At 46.3% G+C, this 24561-nt stretch overlaps 1 protein-coding gene across 2 annotated transcripts; it reads left to right on the top strand.

Moving 5' to 3' along the window:
• The first annotated feature begins 11088 nt into the window (after positions 1-11088).
• Positions 11089-16236, top strand: SOCS2 (suppressor of cytokine signaling 2). 2 transcript variants are annotated; one of them, XM_040234407.1, is made up of 3 exons: positions 11089-11371; positions 12809-13169; positions 14777-16236. In XM_040234407.1, the coding sequence occupies exons 2-3, from the start codon at positions 13031-13033 to the stop codon at positions 15232-15234; spliced, it is 597 nt and encodes a 198-aa protein (XP_040090341.1). In that variant the 5' UTR covers positions 11089-11371; positions 12809-13030; the 3' UTR covers positions 15235-16236. The 2 variants fall into 2 exon arrangements, with proteins under 2 accessions (XP_040090341.1, XP_040090342.1); XM_040234408.1 differs by lacking the exon at positions 11089-11371 and adding an exon at positions 11446-12023.
• The last annotated feature ends 8325 nt before the right edge of the window (positions 16237-24561 follow it).

Genomic DNA, 24561 nt, shown 5'->3' with positions numbered 1-24561 from the left:
TTCTTTTCCCATATAGATTATTGCAGTGAGTGGTATTTTTAGCATTTTCAACATCCAATAGTTCATTGCTTATAAGTAGAAAAACGATTGTTTTTATATTGATCTTGTATCCTAATGGGCTTCCCTCCTGGCTCAGCTGGTAAAGAATCTGCCTACAATGCGGGAGACCTGGGTTCGATCCCTCAGTTGGGAAGATCCCCTGGAGAAGGGAAAGGCAACCCACTCTAGTATTCTGGCCTGGAGAATTCTCTAGACTGTATAGTTTATGGAGTTGCAAAGAGTCAGACACGACTGAGAGACTTCCACTTCACTGTATCCTGATACATGGCTAAACTCACATATTTTTTGTAATAACTATTTGTATTTTTGATATCTTAAATTTTCTATGCATATGATTATGCTATTTGCAATTAAAGACATTTTTACTTTTTTAAAAACAATCTGTATGCTTTTATTTACATTCTTATTTTATTGCATTAGCTAGGACCTCCAATTTAACAGTGAAAAGAAGTTATGAAAAGTGGGCATTCTTGCTTCAATCCCAGACAGAATTGCAAAGCATTCACTCTTCTGCTGTTAAGAATGATGTTACCTAAGTTCATTTGTATCATTTCTTTTTAGATCCCACACACAAGGAATGTCAAACAATATTTCTGCATCTCTGCCTGACACTCTTTAGGCCCATCTATGTGGCTGCAAATGGCATTATTTTGTTCTTTTTAATGGCTGAGTTATGTGCAAAACGGAAGCAGACTCAGAGACTTTGAGAATGAGTTTATGGTTGCTAGGCGTGGGGGAGTGGGGAGGTGGGAGAAAGTATGGGGGAAGGGATAGTTAGGGAGTTTGGGATGGACTTGTACACACTGCTATATTTAAAATGGGTAAGCAACAGGACCCACTATATAGTGCATGGAACCTTGCTCAGTGTTAAGTGGCAACATGGATTGGAGGGGAGACTGGGGGAGAATTGATACATGTATATGTATGGCTGAGTCCCTCCACTGTTCACCTGAAACTATCACAGCATTGTTAATTGGCTATACCCCAATACAAAATAAAAAGCTAAAGAAAAATAACAATGTTACCTTTTTTTTGGACATAAGGTTTGCCAGACTGAGAACTATTTCCTTCTATTTCAAGTTTGCCAAAACTTTTTGTAATGAATGTTGAATTTTATAAATGCTCTTAAAACATGTATTGAGATATTACATAATTTTAGTATTTTAGTCTGTTGAAAATGTGACTTTTACTGGTTGATTTTGAATATTGAACCTACTTTGCTTTTCTGGAATGTACCCAATGAGTCATGGTATATTATCCTTTTTATAGATTTCTGGATTCAATTTGCTAGTATTTTGTTACTATGTTCACGAGAGGTATTGGTCTATAGCTTCCTGTCTTATCTATGTTTGGCATCATGATAATGCTGGCCTCTTATTAATAAAATGAGTTGTGAAATGTTACCACTTCTATTTTTTGGGAAAAGTTTATGTAGAACGGGTGTCATTTCTTCATGAAGTGGTAAAACTCACCAGTAAAGTCTCATGAATCTGGAGTCTACTTCTTTGAAAGGGCTATAAAGGTTATCCATTTCTTTTTGAGTGGACTTTGGTAGCTGGTGTCTTTTTCTTTTATGGTGGTCTTTGTGTGAGATGTTGGCATATTATAATTGCCTTCTGATTTCCCAGTCGCTATCAGCGATATTTGTTTATGCATACCATCTTTATTTATTGAGCCCTTTTTATTATGTCATCATTATTTTTTCCCATTTAATGACTGCAATCAATAAATTACAATAAAATTAATCTGATTGACAATGAATACGTGGCAGGGGAAAATTGGTGGTTATGGCAGAGTAGAAGGCATTGTAGACTTTGGCTAAAAATATTTATGCCACGAAAGACAAGGATTTGCCTGATGACTTTGTCAGACAAATTTGTCTATTTTGAGTATCGGCTTTAAACAATCAGAAAAGAAAAGGGAAGTTGCAATAAAAATCTCCTTTGAACGTGCATTGGAAAAACCAAAGGGAAAAGCAGCAGGACTTACCAGCATGAAGTTCACAGAATTATTTCTTAAAAAAAATGTTTTTGTTATTTTTTAAGAAACAAGACCTTACTATTTATTTTGGAGTTGTTGACACATACTGAAATATAATAATTTCTTGATTGGGAATATTTTAAAACAAAACAGAAAGAACTCAACTTTCCCCCTCAATTTTTTATTCCTAGCCTATGTTTAAATATTGTAAATAACCTTTGAAAATGTAAGAGCCACATTTGTTGGAATAGCACTTTCGGTGATTTGAATGACCTATTCTAAAAGCAACTTACCCTACAAGTTACTTTTCCACTGAAAATGTTTTGTTTGTTCATGCTAAACACTATACTGTTTTCCTAAGGACAAGGTTATTACAAGTACAGAATAACCTACTTAATCTACTTTGATTTAATTTACTTACAGGCAAAGTAGATATTTCTTTTCCTACCACCATCAATGGATTATTATAAGTAAAGTCAGGCATATGCTTCAAATATATGGTGAACAGAGATTAAAGTTATCACATAAAGGCAAATGGATGATATTTTATTGCTTTCTTTTATGGCTGGACATGATCATTATAATTTAATGAGCTAGGGAACAGAAAAGTCCTGCTATGTGTAATTAGCTGGCCTCTCCACATGGCTTGCATATGGAGGTTGTCCCTGTGGTTTGAGGAGGTGGGTGGTTACTGTTTGCACAGTTCAGAGCTTGCTTTTTGTAGCTCTGCCACATGCCTTTGGTTAAAGTTAGTATCACCTATGATTGCCAATCTCCAGGTTGGTTCACTGGGTACTGCTACTTCTCAGAATTCTATGACTAAGCCAGGAGTGGTGTTTGTTATTTACCAATAGGTATTTCTTCTGCCTGTTCTGCTTACCACATCATCATACCAGGCCTTGACCTTTGGGAACTCCTCTGGAAAATCAAACATACCTAGAAGCTGCCCAGGCTTAGGTCTAATAACACCATCAGTTACTCTTTGGAAGGTCTTGGAGCAGAGCTTGGAAGGTGATTTGAATGAGAAGGAAACATAACAGCTCATTAAGTGGCTGTTTTCTCTTACATGCTAGCTACTTGGTACGACAGATGTAAAGTCAAGCTCATGGAAATCAAGGAGAAAATCCAGGAGAGCCCAAACTCTTCTTGGTAGTGGATTTGAGTCTGCAGGCTAAGTCAAAGACTAAGCTGAGAAGCACATGTATGCAAGAGAAGATGCAAAAGCTAAAAAGGGATTCAAGCCAGAAAGAAGATAGTGAAAACGCTTCAGTTTCCCTACCTGGGATGCGTATTTGATTGATTCATTCAGTAACTTTATCCTGGGCATCTGCTATGGTTCGCTGTTGCTTGGTCTCTCAGTTGGGTCTGACTTTTTGTGACTCAGTGGACTAGCCCGCCAGGCTCCTCTGTCCATGGGATTTCCCAGGCAAGAATACTGGATTGAGTTGTCATTTCCTTCTCCAGGGGATCTTCCAGACCCAGCGATGGAACCCAGGTCTCCTGAGCATCTTCTGCATTGCAGGCAGATTCTTTTACCACTGAGTCACTGGGGAAGCCTTTCTACTATGGACTAGGGGCTATTTTAGGCACTGAAGATACAGTAGTGAATAAAACACAGTCCCTTTTATATTTCCAGTGGGAGAGAGACATCAAACAAAGGTCAAATGAAGAACACAGATAACATCAGGTAGTGGTAGATGCTGGGATGAAAAATAAAGCAGGAGAAAGAAATAATCACTGATAAGAAAAGGCAGGTCTCGGTGAGCAAAGACCTGGACAAAGTGAGGGAATGGTGCCATGAGAATATTAGCGATAGAGCATTTCAGGGAGAATAAGTACAAAGATCCTGAGGCAGGTTTGGTGAGTTTGGGAAACAAGATGGCCAGAAAGAGCAATGTGAGGAAGGAGAAAGGGTTTGAAGAAAATTACTCTGCGCTAGTGAAGCCAGCGTCTTCATGATTGAATACCCTCTGCCTGTATAGACCAGTTTCAGTAAGGAGCACCCTGAACCATGCTGAAAGCAAGATTTATCTCTCAGAAGTGCTTTAATGGATGCTAGCCACACCCTAGGACGAGGAGTCTCACCCAAGCTCATTTCACCCCTGGAGATTCACAGTCAGGTTTTAGGTTGTTAATAACCACTCCCACCCACCCAGCTGTGTCTCTCTCCAGAACAGTTTTTTTTCTTTTCGGCTGTTCTGGGTCTTCACTGTTTTGTGTGGGCTTTCTCTAGTTGTGGTGCACGGGCTTCTCGTGGCAGTGGCTTCTCTTGCTGCGGAGCAGAGGCTGGAGGTGAGCAGGCTTCGGTAGTTGCAGCAGGCAGGCTCAGTGGTTGCGGCTCGAGTGCTTAGTTGCCTATGGAATCTTCCCAGACCAGGGATTGAACCCATGTCCCCTGCATTGGCAGGCAGATTCTTATCCCCTGCACCACCAGGGAAGTCCCAGAACATTTTTCTGCAGAGAAAAATGGAACCTGTATGCAAATTCCTGCAGGACCAGGTAGGAAAACAGGAGAATGAAACAGGTCAGTGGGAGACCCCAGCCACATTGTGCCTACTATACAGAGGAATAGGCTCCACCCCAACAGAGAAATAAGCTCTCTTCTGTCTTGAAATTTTCAGTCTTTGGGTTGTATTTTTTTATTTCTCCATTTAGGTCCAAAAAAAAAAACACTTATCCACCATAAGAAAACCAACAATGCAAGAGTGATGACAAATAGCAAGTTCTGCTCAGTGTTGGGGTTCCACAGAGGATGATGAGGACTGTGGAGAACGGGAGGACACATGCCTTCCAAAGGCAGCAACCACTGCTCTGCTTCAGCCCATCGCTGCCTTGAGGGGATGGGACAAATCTTAGAGAATGCAAAACTCTGGATCTCTTTGGAGATGAAATCTCCAAATGTGTAATTTGGTTCACATTTTTCTTTTCTTTTTTTTTTTAGAACCCTGGTAGACCAACCATAACACTCATGGTATGTGCTTGTGCTAAGTCACCTCTGTCGTGTCTGACTCTTCGCAACCCCATGGATTGCAGCCCACCAGGCTCCTCTGTCCATGGGATTCTCTAGGACAGAATACTGCAGGGGGTAGCTGCGCCCCCCTCCAGGGGATCTTCCCAACCCAGGTATCGAACCTGCACTCTATGTCTCCTGCAGGGTTCTTTCCCACTGGCACCACCTGGGAAGCCCGTAGCACTCAGGGTGGGGGAGGTCAAATATGGCCCATCGGCAGGTGGTTTGTTGAACTCTGATCAGGACTTCTGAGAGATCTGTGACTTAACATTGACAACTACTCTCCTAGAACACGATTCCCTTCCACTTCTGTGGACAGAAGGACCGAGGTCACAGCCATGCACCACGTCCCTGGGTCCCAGAAGTCTAGGGGAGGGCCATCTGCCTGGCTTTTCCCTCCCCCATATCCCTGACCCAGAGCACAGAAGCGAGCAGGGTCTCCCCCTCTTCCTCTGTTCCCCAGATAGTGTCTTCCACTGTAGGGATGGAGCAAGTGGGACCCTGTCACAGGGAATGGGTACTGAGAAGCACCAGATGAGCAGGGGCAGAGGCTCATTACCATGAAAGGTAGCTTTCTTCTTCAGCTTCTCAATTCTCCGCTCTACTCCCTCCAACACATCCCTCCACACTTGACCCATTATACCCCATGAGAGTTTCTTTGATTACAAGCTACAGAAACCCACATCAAACCCTGCAGGGATAAATAAGCCTGTTCACTCCTGTATCTGAGAAGCCCAAGGGCAGTGCTGCTTCAGGCTTCTTGGATTCAAGGGCTCAGGAATCTCTTCTCCTCACTCAAAACTGAGCTCTGCTTTCTTTGTTGTTTTTGTTCTTTGACAAGCTCTCCAAGTGGTGGGAAAGTTGACTTACATGGTCCTTACTGCCGATCATCTCAGAACGGGAGGCACTTACATCAAATCCTAAAAATTAATCTGCTGTAATAGTGGACAAACCTGTGTACAAAGGCATGGGGCGCTCCTGTTGGCTAGCCTGGGTCACATGCTTTCCAAAAGAGTGGGTTCCAGAATCACAAGGAGTGTTGAGGGTGTGTGTGTGTGTGTGTTTGTGTGTGTGTGTGTGTGTGTGTGGTGGTGGTGGTGGTGGTGGTGGTGGTTGTGAGATGGCAAACTCTAAAAGGAAGGAATGGTGGCCACTTAAAAGGGTACCTTCTAACCACAGGCACTTCAGACACAACAGCTAACAGCCATTCCCTCAGTCCCCAAACAAAACCCAAAAAGCTCTCTCTGCAACTCAGCCAGCTCAGTGCCGATTGCTCGATTGCTTGAGTCAGTTTTAGTATTTGAATGAGAAGGAAATCTGCATTAAAAAACCAAGAAGACCCAGTTTGTGTTTGGTTCATGGAGGAGATTTTCAAGCTTTGGCAGTTCCTCCATGCAAGCAACAGGAGACACTCTTCAGCTTTGTGAAAATCACTCTTCCTTCCCTTCCTAGTAGAATGACAGTTCACAACTTTAGCCATGCATCTGCCCTCTAAACACAGCATGTACTACTGAAAACCTGGGAACAAACTGAATCACTATTTTACCATGTACATTTAAAGCTAAAGGTGAACTCCAGGGAATCAACTCACAGGAAGTTCTCAGGCAGTGATCAGAGAGTGACTGTTGGGTTTCATACACACAAAATAAGATAACCTTACCTATAGGGAGAAAAATTCAAACTCATTGAGAGTAAAAGGATGAGAGTTAAAATAATAGCTGATCTTTATTATTTGCTAAATGCCAAAGCACTTTTCATAGATTATGTCATTTAATTTTCACAATAGCCCTATACCTTTCATTATTATCTCCATAAAAGGCTAAATAATTTGCCAAAAATAACACAGGCAGTCAGCAGTGGCAGAGCAAGGATTCATGCCTGGGCAGTTTAAAGTCAGTCACTGCTGGAACTTCATTCATTCTACAATTACCTGGAATGCCTACTATGTGCTGGAAACTATTCAAGGAGATGAGATAAAAAGCTGTAAACAGTGCAAAACAGATACATGTCCTCATGAAGCTTACATTCTTGTGGGTGAGAAAGACAGGAAATCAGGCCAATGAATAAGACATAAACTAGGTTAGATAGTGATCAATGCAAGGGACAAAAGTAGAGCACAGAGGAAAGAGAGGTGCGAGGAGAGGTGGATTCTGAATAGGGTGATCAGTTAAGTCTCACTATGAAGGTGGCATTTAACAAAGATCTGAGGAAGTGAGGGAGCAAAGCATGCAGATTATCTGGAGGAAGAGAGTGGTGGGAGCAGGAAACAGCAAAGACAAACAGCCTGAGGAAGGAACACAGGTAGCACGTTCTACCCATAGCAAGGAGTTCTGCGTGACTTGAGCGTTGTGATCGAGGAACAGAGCAGGAGGGGATGAGAGCAGAGAGGGGCCAGATCTTCCAGGGTCTTGTGAGTAGCTGTTAGGGCTTTACCTTTTACTCCGGTGCAATGCAGTCATTTGGGGTAGAGCAGAGCAGGGAAGTGAGATGACTTAGTTTAATCAGGGCCTCTCTTACTGATTGGAGAGCCTTTTGTGGGAGGCTGCAGCAGTAAGCTAGGTAGAAATGAATGTGCTCATCCCAGATGCTTTCAGTCATGTCCGACTCTTTGTGACCCCATGGACTGTAGCCCACCAGGCTCCTCTGTCCATGGGATTCTCCAGGCAAGAATAGTGGCATGGGTTGCCATTTCCTTCTCCAGGGGATCTGCCCCACCCCGGGTGGAACCCGCGTCTCTTGTCTCCTGCATTGGCAAGTGGGTTCTTTGCCACTAGTGCCACGTGGGAAGCCCAGAAATGAAGGTGGCCTAGACTAATGAGTTGACTTATTGGAAAAAGCCCTGATGCTGGGAAAGACTGAAGGCAGGAGAAGGGGAAAATAGAGGATGAGATGGTTGGATGGCATCAGCAACTCAAAGGACCTGAGTTTGAGGAAACTCTGGGAAATGGTGAAGGACAAGGAAGCCTGGCCTGCCGCAGTCCATGGGGTTGCAAAGGATTGGACACGACTGAGCGAGTGAACAAACACAGACTAATGCACGGGGGTGATGTGGCCAGTGTTTCCCTTCTGGGTCTATTGTGAAATCAAAGGACTAGTTGACACACGAGATGAGGGGTGTGTGAGGAGGATGGCTCTGGGGGCTGGCCTGAGCAGCTGAAGACTGAAATTGATGTTTTCAGAGATGGGAAAGAGTGCAGGAGGGATGGTTTTGGTTTTGTTTTATTTTTGAGGGGGTGGGGAGGGAAAGGGTTATTCAGGCCGTAGTTTGGGACCTATTAAACCAGAGATTCCGCTTAGACATCTAAAGGGTAGTGATGGGTGGCAGACCTGGGGTTCAGGAGGGCAGTCCCTCAGGTCTGCAAACTATACTCTACCCCCTGAGAGTAAGCGATGACACTCTCAAGCAGTTTTGGGAAAATGATGCTGTATCAGAAACCCTGGAACAGTATTGCTGCTGCTGCTGCTAAGTTGCTTCAGTCGTGTCCGACTCTGGGCAACCCCAGAGACGGCAGCCCACCAGGCTCCCCCGTCCCTGGGATTCTCCAGGCAAGAACACTGGAGTGGGGTGCCATTTCCTTCTCTAATGCATGAAAGTGAAAAGTGAAAGTGAATCGCTCAGTCGTGTCCGACTCCTAGCGACCCCGTGGACTGCAGCCCACCAGGCTCCTCCTTCCACGGTATTTGCCAGGCAAGAGTACTGGAGTATTAAGAAAAGTCAAATCTAAAGATTCACCCACATCCTGTCACCCTCCAAACAGCTGCTTTTATTTGGTCACATTCTGTTTTTGCCCACAGGCACACTTAACTTCATAATGTCAAAAGCATAGCATGGATACAATTACACATTCTACTTTTTTTTTTTTTTCACTTAACACAATCTCATAAATATTTTCCTAATGTGTGCTTCCTAGGGCCAACAAAATGCTGGGCATTGCTGAGACCTTTCAGAGACAGAAGTTAAAAATTCTACTTTAGTACAAAGCTTGGTGCTGCTACAGGTGGCACTGTGTCTACTGTAATCTTCGTGACAATGACTCTGTAAAGATGATTCTCGAGCTGGGCCCGGAATGATTACAGTCTGCCACACACCCAGTCTGGGGAGGGGCATTTCGGCAAGGAGGCAGGGCATGTGCAAAGGTCCTTAGGAGGCTACAGGAAAACACAGTTAAAAAGAGCTGTTGGCAGATTCATTTCATCTGACAATTAAATGGAAATTATTTTATCTTTGCAAAATTAAAAAAAAATCTTTTTACACTACAGAAAAGTGGGTACACTTTTCCTCTGTGATTCTCTACCAAGGAAGGAGAAGTTAAATAGAATTATTTAGAGCATAATGAACCCTAGTAGATGTAGTGGTTCATTAAGAGTTTCTGGGCCCCAGACCAGACACAAACTCCACTTGGAATCTTATTTGTTCATTCATCCCAATCCCTCGCCCAGAACTGGAATCCAGTCCCTTAATTTTATAGAAAAGGTCTAGGGTCCAAGGAGGGCAAGAGACATACAAACTTATCCATCTCTATTATAGAGGGTTCTAACTAGGGTTCAGTTAGCTCAGTCCTCCACGGTAGACTCAAAGAAACAAACATGATTCGTCCACGCGACTCCATCGTTGACAAAACCCTTTTTTAGCTGGGAAATGCACTCCTCCCCTTCCTCTCCGGCTAATTTATCAATTATTTGCATAATTATTTACTCAAAAGCAGGAAAATTATTGAGAAAAACCTTTTGTCCACGACTCCCCAAGGCAGGGAACTGGCTTCTGTTTCCTCGCAGAGCCAGCAGGGGGGGGCACCAGGCAAGGTTTGTGAGTCGAGCCTTTCCCCCACCCCAACCCCCCGCCCCCACCCCGCCCCGCCGCTTCCTCGCCGAACTTCCCCATAGCGGGCGCTTCAACTAAAAGTGGCCATTGACCTTTCAAGCTTTTGAATAGTGATGCAATAGAAGAGTATTTCAAAGAAAAATGGTTATCGAAATGTTGGATCCGGTTTTGCCATGAGTGTTGATGATTTTTTAAAAAGTAGGTCACATTTAAAGTAGGTCACATCTCGGGAGGAGACATGCAGGGAAGGAGATGAGTTTTAACTGAGGCCAGGTGGCCTCCAACCAGGTTGGGAGGAGGTGAGGGTCCCTGGGCAGGGAAGAAGAGCTGGGGATCTTTCCGCATTCCCGGTCCCCCAGGCTCCGGTTCTGCGGGAAGCCCAGAGTTGAGCTCTCTCAGGCTGCGGACACGGAGCCGGGCGGGCCACGCGGACCACAGAGCGCGAGGATCTGAGTGTCCCCTCCACGATCGGCGCTGGTGAGCCGGGAGAGCCTCCGGGTGGCCGGAAGGAGACGGCGGAGCGGAGGGGAGGAGGGAGGAGCAGGGCCGGGCCGGTGCGGGAGACCGCGAGCAGGCCCGCCAGAGGGAGGGCACTGAGCGCGACCAGCGCAGCTCAGCCCGGCGCCGCTCTCCGCCCGCTGGCGACCTTCCAGGCCCCAGGCCCCGGGGACCGCCATCGGCCCACTCCCGTCGGCTCCTGGGCGTGGACGTGGAAGTGGGGAGTGGTCGAAGACGGGGCTCCCTCACTCCACGAATGTGTCTTAGAGCGGGAGGGGCCATTTCCGAGGACCTCTAGTCTCTCCAACACCCCCTCTTCCAGATGTATGGCCTAGAAGGTCGCCTAGAGAAGGCGCGGAAGGGGTGGGCAACACAAGCCTCGGCGGCGGGCCTAGGGGCTAGCATGTCTGTTCATCGCTCGACCCCGGCGCACTGCCTGCACGGCTTGGAGACAGGCTGCCGCCGCGGGAACCGGCTCGGTGGGGGCCTGGGGCTTCTCTTGCGCGTCTCGGAGAACACCCAGGCGTTGGAGGTCAGAGGAGGACGAATTCCCAGGCATCCACCCCGACTGGGTCGGAACTGGAGCGCTCGGAGCCCGTCTCCCCCGAAGCCTGCGCAACTGCGCCGGAGTCTCTTTAAAGCAGTAGCGGGGGCCGCGGTCACGTGAGGTGGATTCCTGGAAAGTTCCTGGAAAGCGGCCTCCGCAGCCGCTGGGCGGGGCGCGCGGGGAGCGCGGACGGGGAGAGGCGGGGAGTGAGGGAGGCGCGTACGTCTGGGAAATCGCGCGCACACACCGCTCCCGGGACTGACGTTTAACTCTAGTCTCGCCGCCGCCGCCGCGGCTCGGGGGCCCTGGGCTTCCCCTGAAGCATGAGCCTCCTCGCCCGCCGCCACTGGCGCTGCGCGGGCCACGGACGGCGCGCGCCGGGGCCCCGGGTGCACGGCCTCAGGATCGCCTTTGCCTGCAGCTGGGGCACCGAAGGAGCTCGGGCCGGCGGCAGGTATCAGTCCGGGGAGCCCGAAGGCTCCGCCCCCACGAGGGCTGGGGAGGGCACTGGGGCGCGGCCGCCAGCGCCAGGCAGCCTGGGCTTCCGCAGTTTGGAGCCGCCGGGCTTGAGAGTCGGAACTGTGGCTCTGCCCGGGGGCTGGGAGCTACTGCCTGCTTTCTCCGGTTATCTCCCGGCGTCTGGAAGTCTCCAGAGTTTTTTTTTTTTCTTCCCCCCTGTAAACTGCCATCCAGATTAATAATTCTTCTAATAACCTGATCTCCCGCTCCTCCCCACCCGCCTGCCTCCCTCCCTGACTCTTTCCTCCCTCCCTATCCCCTTCTCATCTCCTTGGCTGCAGCCGGAGGGAACCCAGCAGCTGCCCCGGGTCGGGGGGCGGGGGCTGTCGGAGCCCGGAGGAGGTGTCTGAGCCCAGCGAGTCGAGGCAGTGGTCCCCAGGACTCACCTTTACTCTGCGCAGAGAACTCCGGACGCCTCCGCCGCTGAGCGCAGAGCTAGTCACCGCCTTGGGCATCTCGTTCCCAAATTAAAAAGTCAACAGGGAAAACGGGCAGACACCCCTCCTCCCGGGCCCCTCCCGGCTCCCCCGCCCAGGGCGGGCTGGAGTCTGCCTGGTGTGGAGGCGGCCACGGCGGTCGAGGCCGAGGTAAGGGCTCGGCGTTGGTTGTCTAGCATGTCCCACAGAGCTCTCAGCCGCGTGCTCGGCCTGGGCTCGGGTCACGGGTCGGAGCCCCCGCGAGGTCTGCGCGCTCGGGCAGATTCCTCGACAGCGCCCGCGGCGGCAGCAGCAGCAGCAGCAGCAGCAGCAGGAGCCGCCCGACCTCGGGAGCGGCAGCCTCGGCGGCCCCCCAACCCGTGCCCCCAGCGTGGGCAGGGGAGCGAGGGAGCCTCTTCTGCGGGGTGGCCGCAGCTCCCGCACCTCCGAGTCCCGGACTGCCGGCTCTGCCCGGGGAGCCCCGCGGCGCTCTAGGGCCGGTAACTAGGTTTGTGCGGGGGGCTTCCTCCGGGGCTCCTCGGGCTGTGCAGAGAGTGTGAGAAAGGAGTGCCAATTTGGGGGACCTCGCCTGTTTCCTTTTCAAATTTCTGCTTGCCCATTTACCACCGTAGCCGCAGGTGACTCTTCGCTCTTCTTGTCTGTTAGTCTGCGATTTCAGAGAGCAGCCCTCGGCGGGAAATTGCCCGGTTCCCCACTCTCATCCTGTCGGCTCCCCCGCCCCCTCCCCACGCCCCTAGTGTTTTGGATCCCTGCTGTCTCTCTCTGTCCTTTCTCTGGAACGGGCCAGGGCAGTAACTGGATGCTCGGGGTTAAATGGTGCAGGAGCACAGACGCGGAGGAGTCCCAGGGATTTTCCACATCCCTGCCTCTCCACCCTCACCCCGGCCGCAGGGGTCCAGTTCCGACTGACCCAACCCTCCACTTTCTCTTTGCAGGCGAACTGTGCGTGAACGCGCCTGCGGGGGATTTGGCCATCGGTGCACCGGAACCCGGGGAGGAAGAGCCTGCAGCGCCCCATCCCCACCCCCTCCACCACCATTTCGAGGACCCCTCAGGGAGTGGTTTTGGGGTTCCCACTGACTTCTAAGAAGGACGCGTGCCCTTCTCCGACCCCAGCTCGGGCGGCCACCTGTCTTTGCCGCGGTGACCTTTCTCCCATGACCCTGCGGTGCCTCGAGTCCTCCGGGAATGGCGCGGAAGGGGCGCAGAGCCAGTGGGGGACCGCGGGGTCGGCGGAGGAGCCGTCCCCAGAGGCGGCGCGTCTGGCGAAGGCCCTGCGGGAACTCAGTCACACAGGTAGGGAGCGGACCCGCCGCGACGCGTTCGAGAAGGGGGCGCCTCCCCCGAGACGCGGATGGGGCTGGGCTGGCGAGGCTGGGATCCCCGCCGCGGGGCAGGCGGCTGGCGGAGAGGATGCCGCACGGCTCTGGATCCTTGGGAATGCGAAAGGAAAGTGGTTCCTGAGGGACTTCAAGGCCTAGAGGAAGGCAGAGCTCGAGGAGGGTTCCTTGGAAATCGACTCTTAGGGCGCTGGCACTTTAGCTATTTTCCGCGGCTGCTTGGGGGTCGGCACTCGGGCTCGGAACCTAGCCGGAGATAGTGACAGCGCCTTTCCTGTCCGCGGGTTGCGAGGGCAGCGAGTGGGCGCTGCGCTGCCAGCAGCTTCAGCTGCATCCGGCTCCTGGGCCCGGCAGCCGCTGCAGCCTGGAATCTTGGCAGCCAAGTTCAGGGACCGACAGATTGCCGGGCAGGCGACTGCCGCAAAGCCGGGAGGAGGGCGGACTGCGAAGCCCCAGTCGAGCCTGGGGCTGGTTTCTAGGGGCAGCCTTTGCTCTCTGCGCGGCTCTCTGTCGTCTTTCGACATCTGGAAGAAGACAAGATGGGAGCGGGGGCGGGGGTGTGGGGGAGGGAGGTTCTGGCAAACCTGCAAGCTTTCAAAATCGGGACCCTCAAAGGTTATGTTTGGGGCAGAGTGGAAGTTTTGGTAGAGGTAGGAGGGAGGGAATAGTTCTTCACTTGTGGTTCCGGTCTTTCCTTGCGGACCAAGGGCTTTCCCTGCGCGGGAGGAACCGGCAGATTGCAGATCCTCGAGCAGTTTTTTTGAGGTAGGGGGTGGGGAGCATTGTTCAAACGTTTAATATGCAAGATGTCGCTAAGTCGCTTTTGGAAACGGGATGGAAGATGGAACTGGCAGGTCGAATCGAGAATGCCAGGGAGACCAACGGTTGTGATTGGATTTGAATTAGGGCGAAGTCCAAGAGAGTTTATGGAAGACTGTAAACTTGAAGTACTAATTATCCATTGGGCTTTCTCTCCATTTCTCAATGGCTGATAAGGTAGTTGCAGTCAAAACAGCAGACAGAAGCTACTGTACTAGGACTGCTCTTCTAAAATAGCGGTGCTTTCCAGGGCTTTGAAAAGAGATATAGATTTGGAAAGGGTGGAGGTGGACACCAACTAGCCAAAAAGTTGTTGCTTTTTATTTTGTTGGAATTAATTGGTTGGGTTTTCCATTTTTTTTAGGGCATGGATTTTCTAACTTCTGACTTATTTAATTTACATTAAATCTTTCATTTCACTTGAAAAGCATCATGCCTGCTCAGCCAGTGTGTCATATTACAACCATTCTTTTGTGTGTTAGAAAATCTTAAGAGAGTTCAAAGATCAGCTACAGAAAGTTACTTTTTAAAAAAGAAAGCTGGCTTGCAGTTTGTTCAGAAAATTAAACGGACCCACGTTTTCAGTAAATTTCTACAGAATGTATTTATGGTAGCCTATGGTAAACTTTCACACACTTCTTTTTATAGCTAGAACATTGTTGCCAAGTACTTGCCCTATTTTAAAAATTCTCTATAATAACTATTTAACCCTCTTTTCTTTTTCTTTTTGAACAAAAACCCCAGGTTGGTACTGGGGAAATATGACTGTTAATGAAGCCAAAGAGAAATTAAAAGAGGCACCCGAAGGAACTTTCTTGATTAGAGATAGTTCGCATTCAGACTACCTACTAACAATATCTGTTAAGACATCAGCTGGACCAACTAATCTTCGCATCGAATACCAAGATGGGAAATTTAGATTGGACTCTATCATATGTGTCAAGTCCAAGCTTAAACAATTTGACAGTGTGGTTCATCTGATCGACTACTATGTTCAGATGTGCAAGGATAAGCGGACAGGCCCAGAAGCCCCCCGGAACGGCACTGTTCACCTCTATCTGACCAAGCCACTCTACACATCAGCACCACCTCTGCAGCATCTCTGTAGACTCGCCATTAACAAGTGTACCAGCACCATCTGGGGACTGCCTTTACCAACAAGACTAAAAGATTATTTGGAAGAATATAAATTCCAGGTATAAGTGTTTCTTTTTTTTCTAAACATGCCTCCTATAGAATATCTCCGAATGCAGCTATGTAAAAGAGAACCAAATCTTGAGTGACGGCTCTGGATAACTACGTGGAATTCTAAGACCAGCTGAAGTCAATCTGATTTAATTGTGTGGCAAGGTAGCTAGGTATTTAAAGTTTTCCCCACATGTTTTCAACTGAGGGATGCTTCCCTTCCTAAGGCTGACCAAGACCAGTTGATCCTTTTAAGTTAAGAATAAAACATCCCAAGTAAAGGCTGAAGGAACATTTTCTCAGAACTCTGACTTTCTGAGGTTTGTTGGTGTTAGGTGAAAGGTCCCAGCACTGGTAGGAGAGAAAGAGCTCCACTTAGGAGTGCTGAAGAAGTGGAAAGAACGAAACTGACACAGGCTTAACTTCAGTTCTGTGTGCCTGGTGATCAGAGTCTATTTTAGGACGTTTGATATTTTGCATTCTGATGTACTTAGGAGATTTGTTAATGCTTGTGAGTATTTATCCTTCATTTTATGCAATTAACCAAATCAACCAAAAAAGGTGACCATGAAATCCTGTATTTGTCTTTTTACTACATGTATGAACTCTCTCGTGAATGAGTACTGTAGTAATCCTCTTCAAGGGAGCCTTATTTCAGAAATATTTCAAACTGGTGCAATGGAAAAGACTTCTTTTCCTTTAAGGCTAAAGACAAGAATGTCATGCTATCTATACAGGTGCAACTCAATCCCTGTTAATAAAACCGTGTAGATAGAGACATTTTACCCTTTGAAACAGCTGCGTCCCCAACCTGTTGCCATTGATTTTTTTGGAAATGGCTTTAGGAATTTCCAAGTGGTTTAACCATAGACATTAGCAGTTGTCTCCCTTCTACCATGTAGAATACTTTGACTTAATTTTCTTCCATATATAGGGGGATACATGCCTGCTTTTCAAAGTGTTTATTTACTGCTGTTACTATTTGATTAGAATGTATTAAATAAAAAAATGGACTTTCACAAGTTTCACTTATTACTTTGAAATCACTTTCATGGTAATAGAGGGTTGCCATAAAAACTTACATCAAGTGAAATAAACAAATATTGAGCCAGAGGTAGAACGTTACTTGCCCTTCTCTAAAGTTATGGGTCACACTTGCCCTTTGCGTTTTGGAAAGCATGGTTTAGAAATTCCAAAGAGTTGCCAAGTGGCCTGGTCTTTTACAAGTTGCAAAGGCATAACACTAACGCCTTTTGTGTTTCCAAAATACCTGGTTTAGAGACGACGAAATTGTGACACAGACTCTTATAGGTTGAAGAGGCACAATACAAAATACAAAATAAAAGGTTTACGGACATTTTTTTGCCACCCAGTCTCACGACTCTTGCAAATGCGTCATTTTTCTGGACTCCAGACATGATTCATGTTGCCACCTTTGAAAAAAAAAAAATGTCCTGCGTAACTGCATACTATAGTGTGTCACTGGGAAGGTGAGCCTCGCATGTCATGTGTGTGCCCCAAGTGAATTAGCACATCAGATATAGATTAGAGTAAAACCTGCTTATCACATATCATAAAAATATGAATATTTTCATAAGCTCTTAAAAACCGGTTTTGTGACTGGAAGGAAAGCAACTATGCATGTCCAAACAGCAGAGCCAAGCACAAAAGATTGCTAGGTGCGCCTTAGGAAGGATTTACTTGTGGTCTAAAGTTTACAGAAGAGCTAGAATTTGAGTATCTGGTCTCTGATGGGAAGATCACCTTCTCATTAGGATGTTCAGCATCTGTGCTTTCTGTATCCTCTTTTTCCACTGACAACAATTGTGTAGTGTGGTATGTTTGACTTTGCTGGCAAACCTTTTACGTGATCGGTGCCAAGGGAATTTGTGAAATTTCTTCAAGGTCTTTTTCATTTCTGCTCTCATTGTTTCAAACACTCTTCTACTTCTCAGTCACTGAGAGTTGGATACATAGTCGGGTGTGAGTACCTGTGGCATTGTGGCAAGTTCTTGACGGCTAGCTAGATGATGAGCAAACCATCTCTGGGTTAGGCGGTGGCACTATTATTACCTTATGTTTCAATGTTCCCTATTCCCAGTAAGTTGATAAGCACCAGGAAACAGCCCCCACCTTTTTTGTTTGTTTTGTTTTGCTGTGTGTATTTATCACTAGCGCCATTGATGTATTGAGGTTATTGTTGTGCGCCAGATGCTTGCTCAGCACTTTCTATGTATTATCTCATTGAATCTTTACACTGAGCAAAGTACAGTGTTTATAGGAGGTACACCTTCTAATTTGTGAGTGAGGAGGCCTTCCAAGAATATCCTAGTCATTTTTATTCCTGGAGAGGAATTACGAAGAGCAAATTGCTACTATTTCTACATTGATCCAGATGAACAAGTTAGAGCAGGCCATAAAAGAAGCCCTCAGCCTTTTTGCTGCTGCCTTAACTGAAAAAGTATAGGTATCTTAATTAGCACTGTGCTCTGTGGGGTTCGAGTCAGCTTGATCTAGTGGGTTTTTTTTCGTAGTGTGGGGATGGGTCAGGAGGGGGTTAACTTTTTACTTGGTGACTGGTAAATGATGCCAGTTACCAATTATTACTCACCCCAATTTTACATATTGGTCAACAAAAAAGTTAAGGTTGTATGCTTATCCTCACAGAATCAGAAAAAATATACAGTGTTTTCTTCCTATGAAGGGTGATTTGAAGCATCAGTAAGGGTTTATATTATTGTCATTGTTGTTGAAGAAAGCGATATACAGGACTGATAGAGTTCCATGGACTTAAAATATTTTAATGCGAGTTTCCATTCTGAGCAGAGTTGAGGTGGTGGAGTTTTTCCTTCCATGTCAGTGGGCACTGGGGACTGCTTTTTAGGGACTTGGAGCTTTTTTAAAGGGCTTTGGGCAGCAGAGAAAAGGCAGTTCAGCTTATGAGCTGAGAGGTCTTTTCTGGCGTGTCAGTAAGAAACTCTTGACTTCATAGCAATTATGTAATCCAAATAGGTAACAGAATGGGACGGTTGTTTGGGAGTGTTTATTTTCTTGGGAAGGATTTTCTCTGCTTTTAGAAAATTGTACCCCGGGAGGAGGGTAGGAGGCAGACACGTCATCAAATAATCCATGGGCTGGAATGTCCTGGGACCAGGCCGTGCCCTTCTCCGCTGAGGGTTTAGGCCCAGGGGAGTGGGGGTTGAATGGCTGTGGTGACATCTAACAGCTGGGCTGAGGCTTCTCCTGCATCTGAGAGGTTATTTCTCGCCTTTGGAACAAAAAAGTGTTGTCGTTCATTCTAGGCCTTTCATTAACTAAGTGGCCCTGGATTCTCCTCTCCCAGTGTTTTCACTTCCTAGAATAAAGCTTGAAACCACTTTTCAGATGAAATAGTTGAGTTGTGCCATTTTGCTGAGGCGGCCACCCAGCCCTGGGGCCGTCAGGAGATTTGTGTGCACACATGCACAGAGACACATACCATCCACCCAGCAAGTCAAGGGTGGAGTCCACGTTGGCACACAGATGTTTTCATCTCAGGTTTGGTATTTGTAAGAGCAGCACCCTGCTACTCTGGGTTTCAGTAGTCAGTACTTTTCTTTGGCGACTGTCACCCCTACAGTTCTTTAAACCTTGGGTTTTTCTTTGGGATTTAGACAGCCAGCCTTGGGAAGACTCTGTGGGGGTAATTTCCAGGTCTTGACTTCTTCCATTGGAAGAATTGGTTTCTGCTGGTTTCCACGATGTCTTGATTCTCATCAGAGTTTTGCATTAATTTTTAACTCCACGTTTCTAATCTACTTGCTGGTTTAAAGTCGAAACCCTGCCATCCATGCTGTTTTGTGATCTCATTTTTGCCTCTGCCAGAGGTGACTCATGCCCAGTAGCTGGCAATGCCCGGTGGCTGCCTACCCTCCAAGCCTCACCAGGGGAGCCATCCTTTCTTTTGCCTGCTTGTGGCCCTAATGGCTCAGTTCATTCTTGCCTCACTTTCCCTCTTTTGTATCGTGAAGTCGCCCTGTTTGCTCATCAGATCCAGCCCTGCTGGCCAGATTATGTAAATTCCAATGAAAACAGCTAAGTACCTTCTCTTGAGTAATTGAGTGATTTAGAATCTGGAAGGTGAAAGCTGTCTCTTCATCTCATCCTTTGCTTCCTTTTGGGTTTTGAAACAAGTAGCCAGCCCCGAATGCCACATTTTGGCATGTGCACGTGTCTTATCTTTTTATGTGAAGTATCAGGAGCTGTTTCTTCACTAAGTTGCCCTTCATTTGAATGGAAGGGCAATGCCTGCCGTTCCACACCTTCTGGGTTTCTCTCCATAAAAATGATTCTATGATAGTTTCGTTTCACTAGGTAGGCATGGTTTTCTTGTATTCTCATCTTCGCATATTTTTGATATTTCTAATTTTTTCCCCTATGTGGCTTGAGTTCAGGTTTCTTTAACTTTATTACTAAAGTAAAGTAACAGCTGTTGCCACAGTAGCTTCTTAAAAGCCCGAGAGTCCCAAACGGCTAGATAGTATTTCTGCTGAAATCATGGAGCAAAACTATATATTCTTCTTACCCCTTTGGGAACTTTGTCAACGAGAGAGGCTGGATCACAGGAGTGTTGTCACAGAGAAGGGGTCACATCAATAAATATCTGCGGCGCCATAAAGATAAAACTGCTTTCATAGGCAGCCCTCAGAGTTTCATCCTTAACACAGGAACTCTGACTTGCCCTAGAGATCAGGAGCGTATTTTGTGGAGTGTTATTACACATGTGCTGCCTCTGTTAGAAACAGAGGGAAGGGGAAAGCCAGCCAGAGTCCTAGTGAGAGGGAAGGAAATATTGCCAGCTGCCTTCCTCTTCTGTCTAAGCATACATACCACCCAAGGAGCCCCTTTCCTATGGCAGAGAGAGTGAGGCTTCATCACAGAACACCATAACATTTATAGCTCCCCAGTTTCCAACCATGTTAAGATAAAAAACTTATATTTTGCTAAACGATTTTTCCTTCTGTTAGTTTGGTATGCTTTTTCCTGTTTAGGTTTTGGTCCAGAGAGCTGCTGTGATCTTAAACATTCAGAAAAATATTTTCCATGTTTATTTCTACCCAGAGGAGTTGTCTGATTTCCCATTTTAACCTGCTGTCTGCCATCTTTTTAAAAGTTGAAATATAGTTCATGTCCAATGTTATGTTAGCTTTAGGTGTACAGCATAGTAATTTGACGTTTGAATACATTTTGAAATGATCACCCCAAGTCTAGTGGCCATGTCCCCATACAAAGTCATTAGAGTGCTATTGACTGTATTCCTTCTGCCCCATCTTACATCCCCTTGACTTATTTTAAAACTTGAAGTTTGTAGCATTTAATTCCCTTCAGCAGTCCTGCCTGTCTCCCTTCACCTGTTTGTTCTCTATATCAATAAGTCCATTTTCATTTTTTGTCTTTTATTTTTGGATTCCAAATATAAGTGAGGTCATATGGTATTTTTCTCTGACTTATTTCACTTAGCATTATACCCTCAAGGTCTATCCATGTCACAAATGGCAGGATTTAATTCTTCTTTTTTTAATGGCTGAGGAGTATTCCCTTGTATGTTTATATACCATATCTTTACCCATTCATCTGTGGGGTGGACACTTAGGTTGCTTCCATATCTTGGCTGTTGTAAATATACTGCAGTGAACATGCAGACGCTCATATCTTTTCAGTTTAGTTTTTTGTTTTCTTTAGATAAATGTCCAGGAGTGGAATTGCTGAATTGTATGCTAGTTCTAATTTTTTCAGCAATGTCCATACTATTTTCCAAACTAGCCAGTTGTAAAATGTACAGTGCAGCATTTTACATTCCCACCAACAGTGCATAAAGGCTCTTTGCTCCATCCACATCCTTGCTAACATGTTATTTGTTATATTTTTTGATGATGGCCAGTCTGACAGGTATGAGGTGAGATCTTGATTTGCAGTTCCTTCATGACTAATGATGTTGAGCATCTTTTCATGTACCTGTTGCCCATCTCTCTGTCTTCTTTAGAAAAATATCTGTTCAGGTCCTCTGCCCATTTCCCCCTCTGCCATTTGATGAACTTGATCCTTCTTAGATTTCCAACAGAGCTTCTTTTGCCTCATCTCTATTTCCAGGTGTGGCCATTAATTCTATATTTGATCAAAAAGTATGTCTGTATTTTTCCATATTTGTTTAGGGCCTCTTTTCAGTTTTCTGGTGGAAAAAGGGGCAGAGAGAATGGGGATAACTGAAACCCCATCAACACATCGGTAGCAGTTTCACCTTCCTCTCCACTGTCTCCTTTGTTAGAAGCCCTGACAGAAAAGTCAACTGTTCTCTCATCTTATTTCTCTGCTCAGGGATTCTGTGAGTTCAATTATGGGTATGTCATTCGTAGACCAAAATCATCCCTGGTGGAGTATTTACACCACAGAAACTGGCGGACGCTAGAAATTAAAGCTTTTTACCTCTCCTGATTTAACACACCACTGATTAGGTGTGTTAATTCAGACCTCATAGAGTAAGATCAGTTTATTTGTATTCTTTGTATTAAGCCGAGCATTTAGAGCAGAATAGGAAATGAACAGTTTGGGGAATAAAATTTTTTCATAGGTATGTGTGCCAATCTTATATTGGAATACACTGCTTACTGCTGGTAGATCTGCCAGTCTCTTGATCCAGAGTCTTTACCTAGTGACACGATAATATTTGCGGACATCCTTTCAGAGTTTATGAGTAGGGAAGGATAGGGCATTCTCAAAGTCGCATGACCAGGCTGTATAGTAACTTTTGTTAGCTTTAACAGATCAGGGTCTCTCTTTGTTTCTAGCGTCATTCATTCATTTCATTATTTAATTTCCTTCTTCCTTTCCTCTCTCCCTGCCTCCTCCTCTGCATTCCTGCGTAACTCTTCTGTATTTTCCTGCCAACATGTGTTAAGTGCCTGCTGTATTATTTGCCAGAAATACAAAAGAATTAAAAAAAAATAAAAGTTCTTGCATCACAGGATTTCTTATAGCTTAAGGGAAGGGTTGAGGGAAGAGGAACTAACATGTATTAAACCATCAAATATGTTTTCTGCCTTATACTGTATGTATTGTTGTCCCATTTAACCCTCCCAACAGACTGGTAAGGTATGTATTTCCCCATTTATTGAAAATGAAACTGAGGCTTGGAGAGAGAGAGAATATCCTGGCCAGTAAATGGGGAAGTCATGGTTCAAACCCAGGATTTTGCTGGACTCTGAAGCCGGTTCTGCCTCTCAGGAGACCATGTTGTATAAACTCTTTAACTACATGAACAATTTACTGTGAAACACCATGATAAAGGCAGTAATAGTTAATTGTGGACCAGGTGCCATCAACCTGCTTTCAAGGGTTAGAGAAGACCTTGGAGGAACGTACCTTGTGTGAGTGTTTAAGGGTGGAAAGGAGGGACTTCCCTGCTGGTCCAGTGGCTAAGACTCCATGCTTCCAATGCAGGGGGCCAGGGTTTGATCCCCGTCTGGAAACTAGATTCCATATGCTGAACTAAAGACTCTGCAACTAAGACCTGGCACAGCCAAATAAAGAAATATTAGGGGGGAAAAAACAAACCCCCAAAACTATGAAAGTGGAAAGGAGTCTTTAGATCCCTTGGTGAGGAAGGTCTTTCTCCCAAAAGGTTCAAGAGGAGATAGAGGTGAGTTGGTCAGATCTTGTAGGCTTTGCTGAGATGCTCAGATTTTATCTGGAGGGCAGTGGACAAAAGCTTTTTAAATGGGGGAGTAACCAAACTAGGTTTGTGTTTTGTATGATCCCTCTGGAGGGGCCCTTTGGAAATGACTTGGAACAAGGCTAGAGTGGAGTTAGGGAGACAACTGAAATGTGGCGAGATGGGAAGGAGGCGGGGCTTGGGAGAGGATTAGGGGGAGGGTGCAGACATCGACTCCCTTTCCTTGTCTGCAGGCTCACATTTGCCCTTGATTTGGGGCCTTGGGTCCCCCAAATGCATGCTTCCATTTGAAGGCCAGCTTCCATGCCAGGCAGGCTGAGGTAAGTGACAGATTTGCATTGTCAGGAAAGGACGGTGTGATGCTACAGTGTAAGAACCTTGAACTAGCACTTGTAAAACTTAGGGTCCACTTCTGCTTGTTTGGGCTTCCCTGGTGGCTCAGAGGTTAAAGCGTCTGCCTCCAATGCGGGAGACCTGGGTTTGATTCCTGGGTTGGGAAGATCCCCTGGAGAAGGAAATGGCAACCCACTCCAGTACTCTTACCTAGGGAATCCCATGGACAGAGGAGCATGGTAGGCTACAGTCCATGGGGTCGCAAAGAGTCAGACACGACTGAGCGACTTCACTTCACTTTCTGGTTGTTTGACCTTGGGTTGGATACTGAATCTCTTTAGAGCCTCTTGGTGGCTTCATGCTGTTCGATTGCTTTGGCTGAAGTACCCAAATGCCCAGATGTCGGAGCAATCTCTCTCCCATTGGGGTGGGAGTGGCCTGAGGTGGGGCAAGCCCCGCCTTCCTATGGAGTCTGTTTCGACTTAAATTGTAGTGTAGATTTTGCCTCTGCGCCATAATATATTTTCATCTATTAAAAAAAATAGTAACACCCTCTTAACTCTGCACTTGTCACAACTGGAGTCAGTTGACTCCATTTTTATCCTAGTTGGAAGCATTTTGTGTTTTCTCTTGGCTGTGGATCTTTGCATGTGCGTGCGTGCTAAGACACTTCATTCGTGTTCCAACTCTCTGCGACACTGTGGACCATAGTCTGCTAGGTCCATGGGATTCTCCAGGCAAGAATACTGGAGTGGGTTGGCATGCCCTCCTCTGGATCTCTGCACACTACTCTATAATCATAGAGTTTGGACTTGGGTTTTTAGATCTTGATTTTGATGGAGAGACAGGAATTTGATGTGTGTCAGCCACTATCACAGTAACCTTCTGGGTGAATTTTCATTGTTAAGGGACCTAGAGGTCTGCCTGTGCTCTGCTTTCTGGCCAACATAATACATGCGCTCCCAGAAAATCGTGGTCCGAGGATATGCTTTCACAAGTCATTTTTCCCACTTACACAGATTTTGGCGTTCCAGTTGATCCTTAATGGAGGAGGAAGTCATTGACTTTTATGATTCCTTTTCTCTGTCAAACAATGTATTAAAAGGAAAGAAAGAAATTGGCAAAGTATGAAGGAAATTTTTGGACTCACTGGTTTAATGACAAGAATCTTGGAGCATGAATAATCCTGCTCCAATCTATTAATATCATTGTGGATATTTGGATTTTCCCAGATCTGTTTTAAAGTGGGGCACACCTCTGGTCTTGAGAGTCTAGGAGGGCAAGAGTGTGCAGAAGTTACTGG

The sequence above is a fragment of the Oryx dammah genome, unplaced genomic scaffold, assembly GCF_014754425.2.
Source record: "Oryx dammah isolate SB20612 unplaced genomic scaffold, SCBI_Odam_1.1 HiC_scaffold_29, whole genome shotgun sequence".
Lineage (NCBI taxonomy): Eukaryota > Metazoa > Chordata > Mammalia > Artiodactyla > Bovidae > Oryx > Oryx dammah.
This window is presented reverse-complemented; position numbering and strand designations above follow the sequence as displayed.

What these genes read in the sequence shown, in the direction of transcription:
- SOCS2 (XM_040234407.1), top strand. Translation starts at nt 13,031, where the DNA reads ATGACCCTGCGGTGCCTCGAGTCCTCCGGGAATGGCGCGGAAGGGGCG. An exon ending in GCGGGAACTCAGTCACACAG is followed by an intron (nt 13,170 to 14,776) that starts GTAGGGAGCGGA and finishes CAAAAACCCCAG; the next exon opens with GTTGGTACTGGGGAAATATG.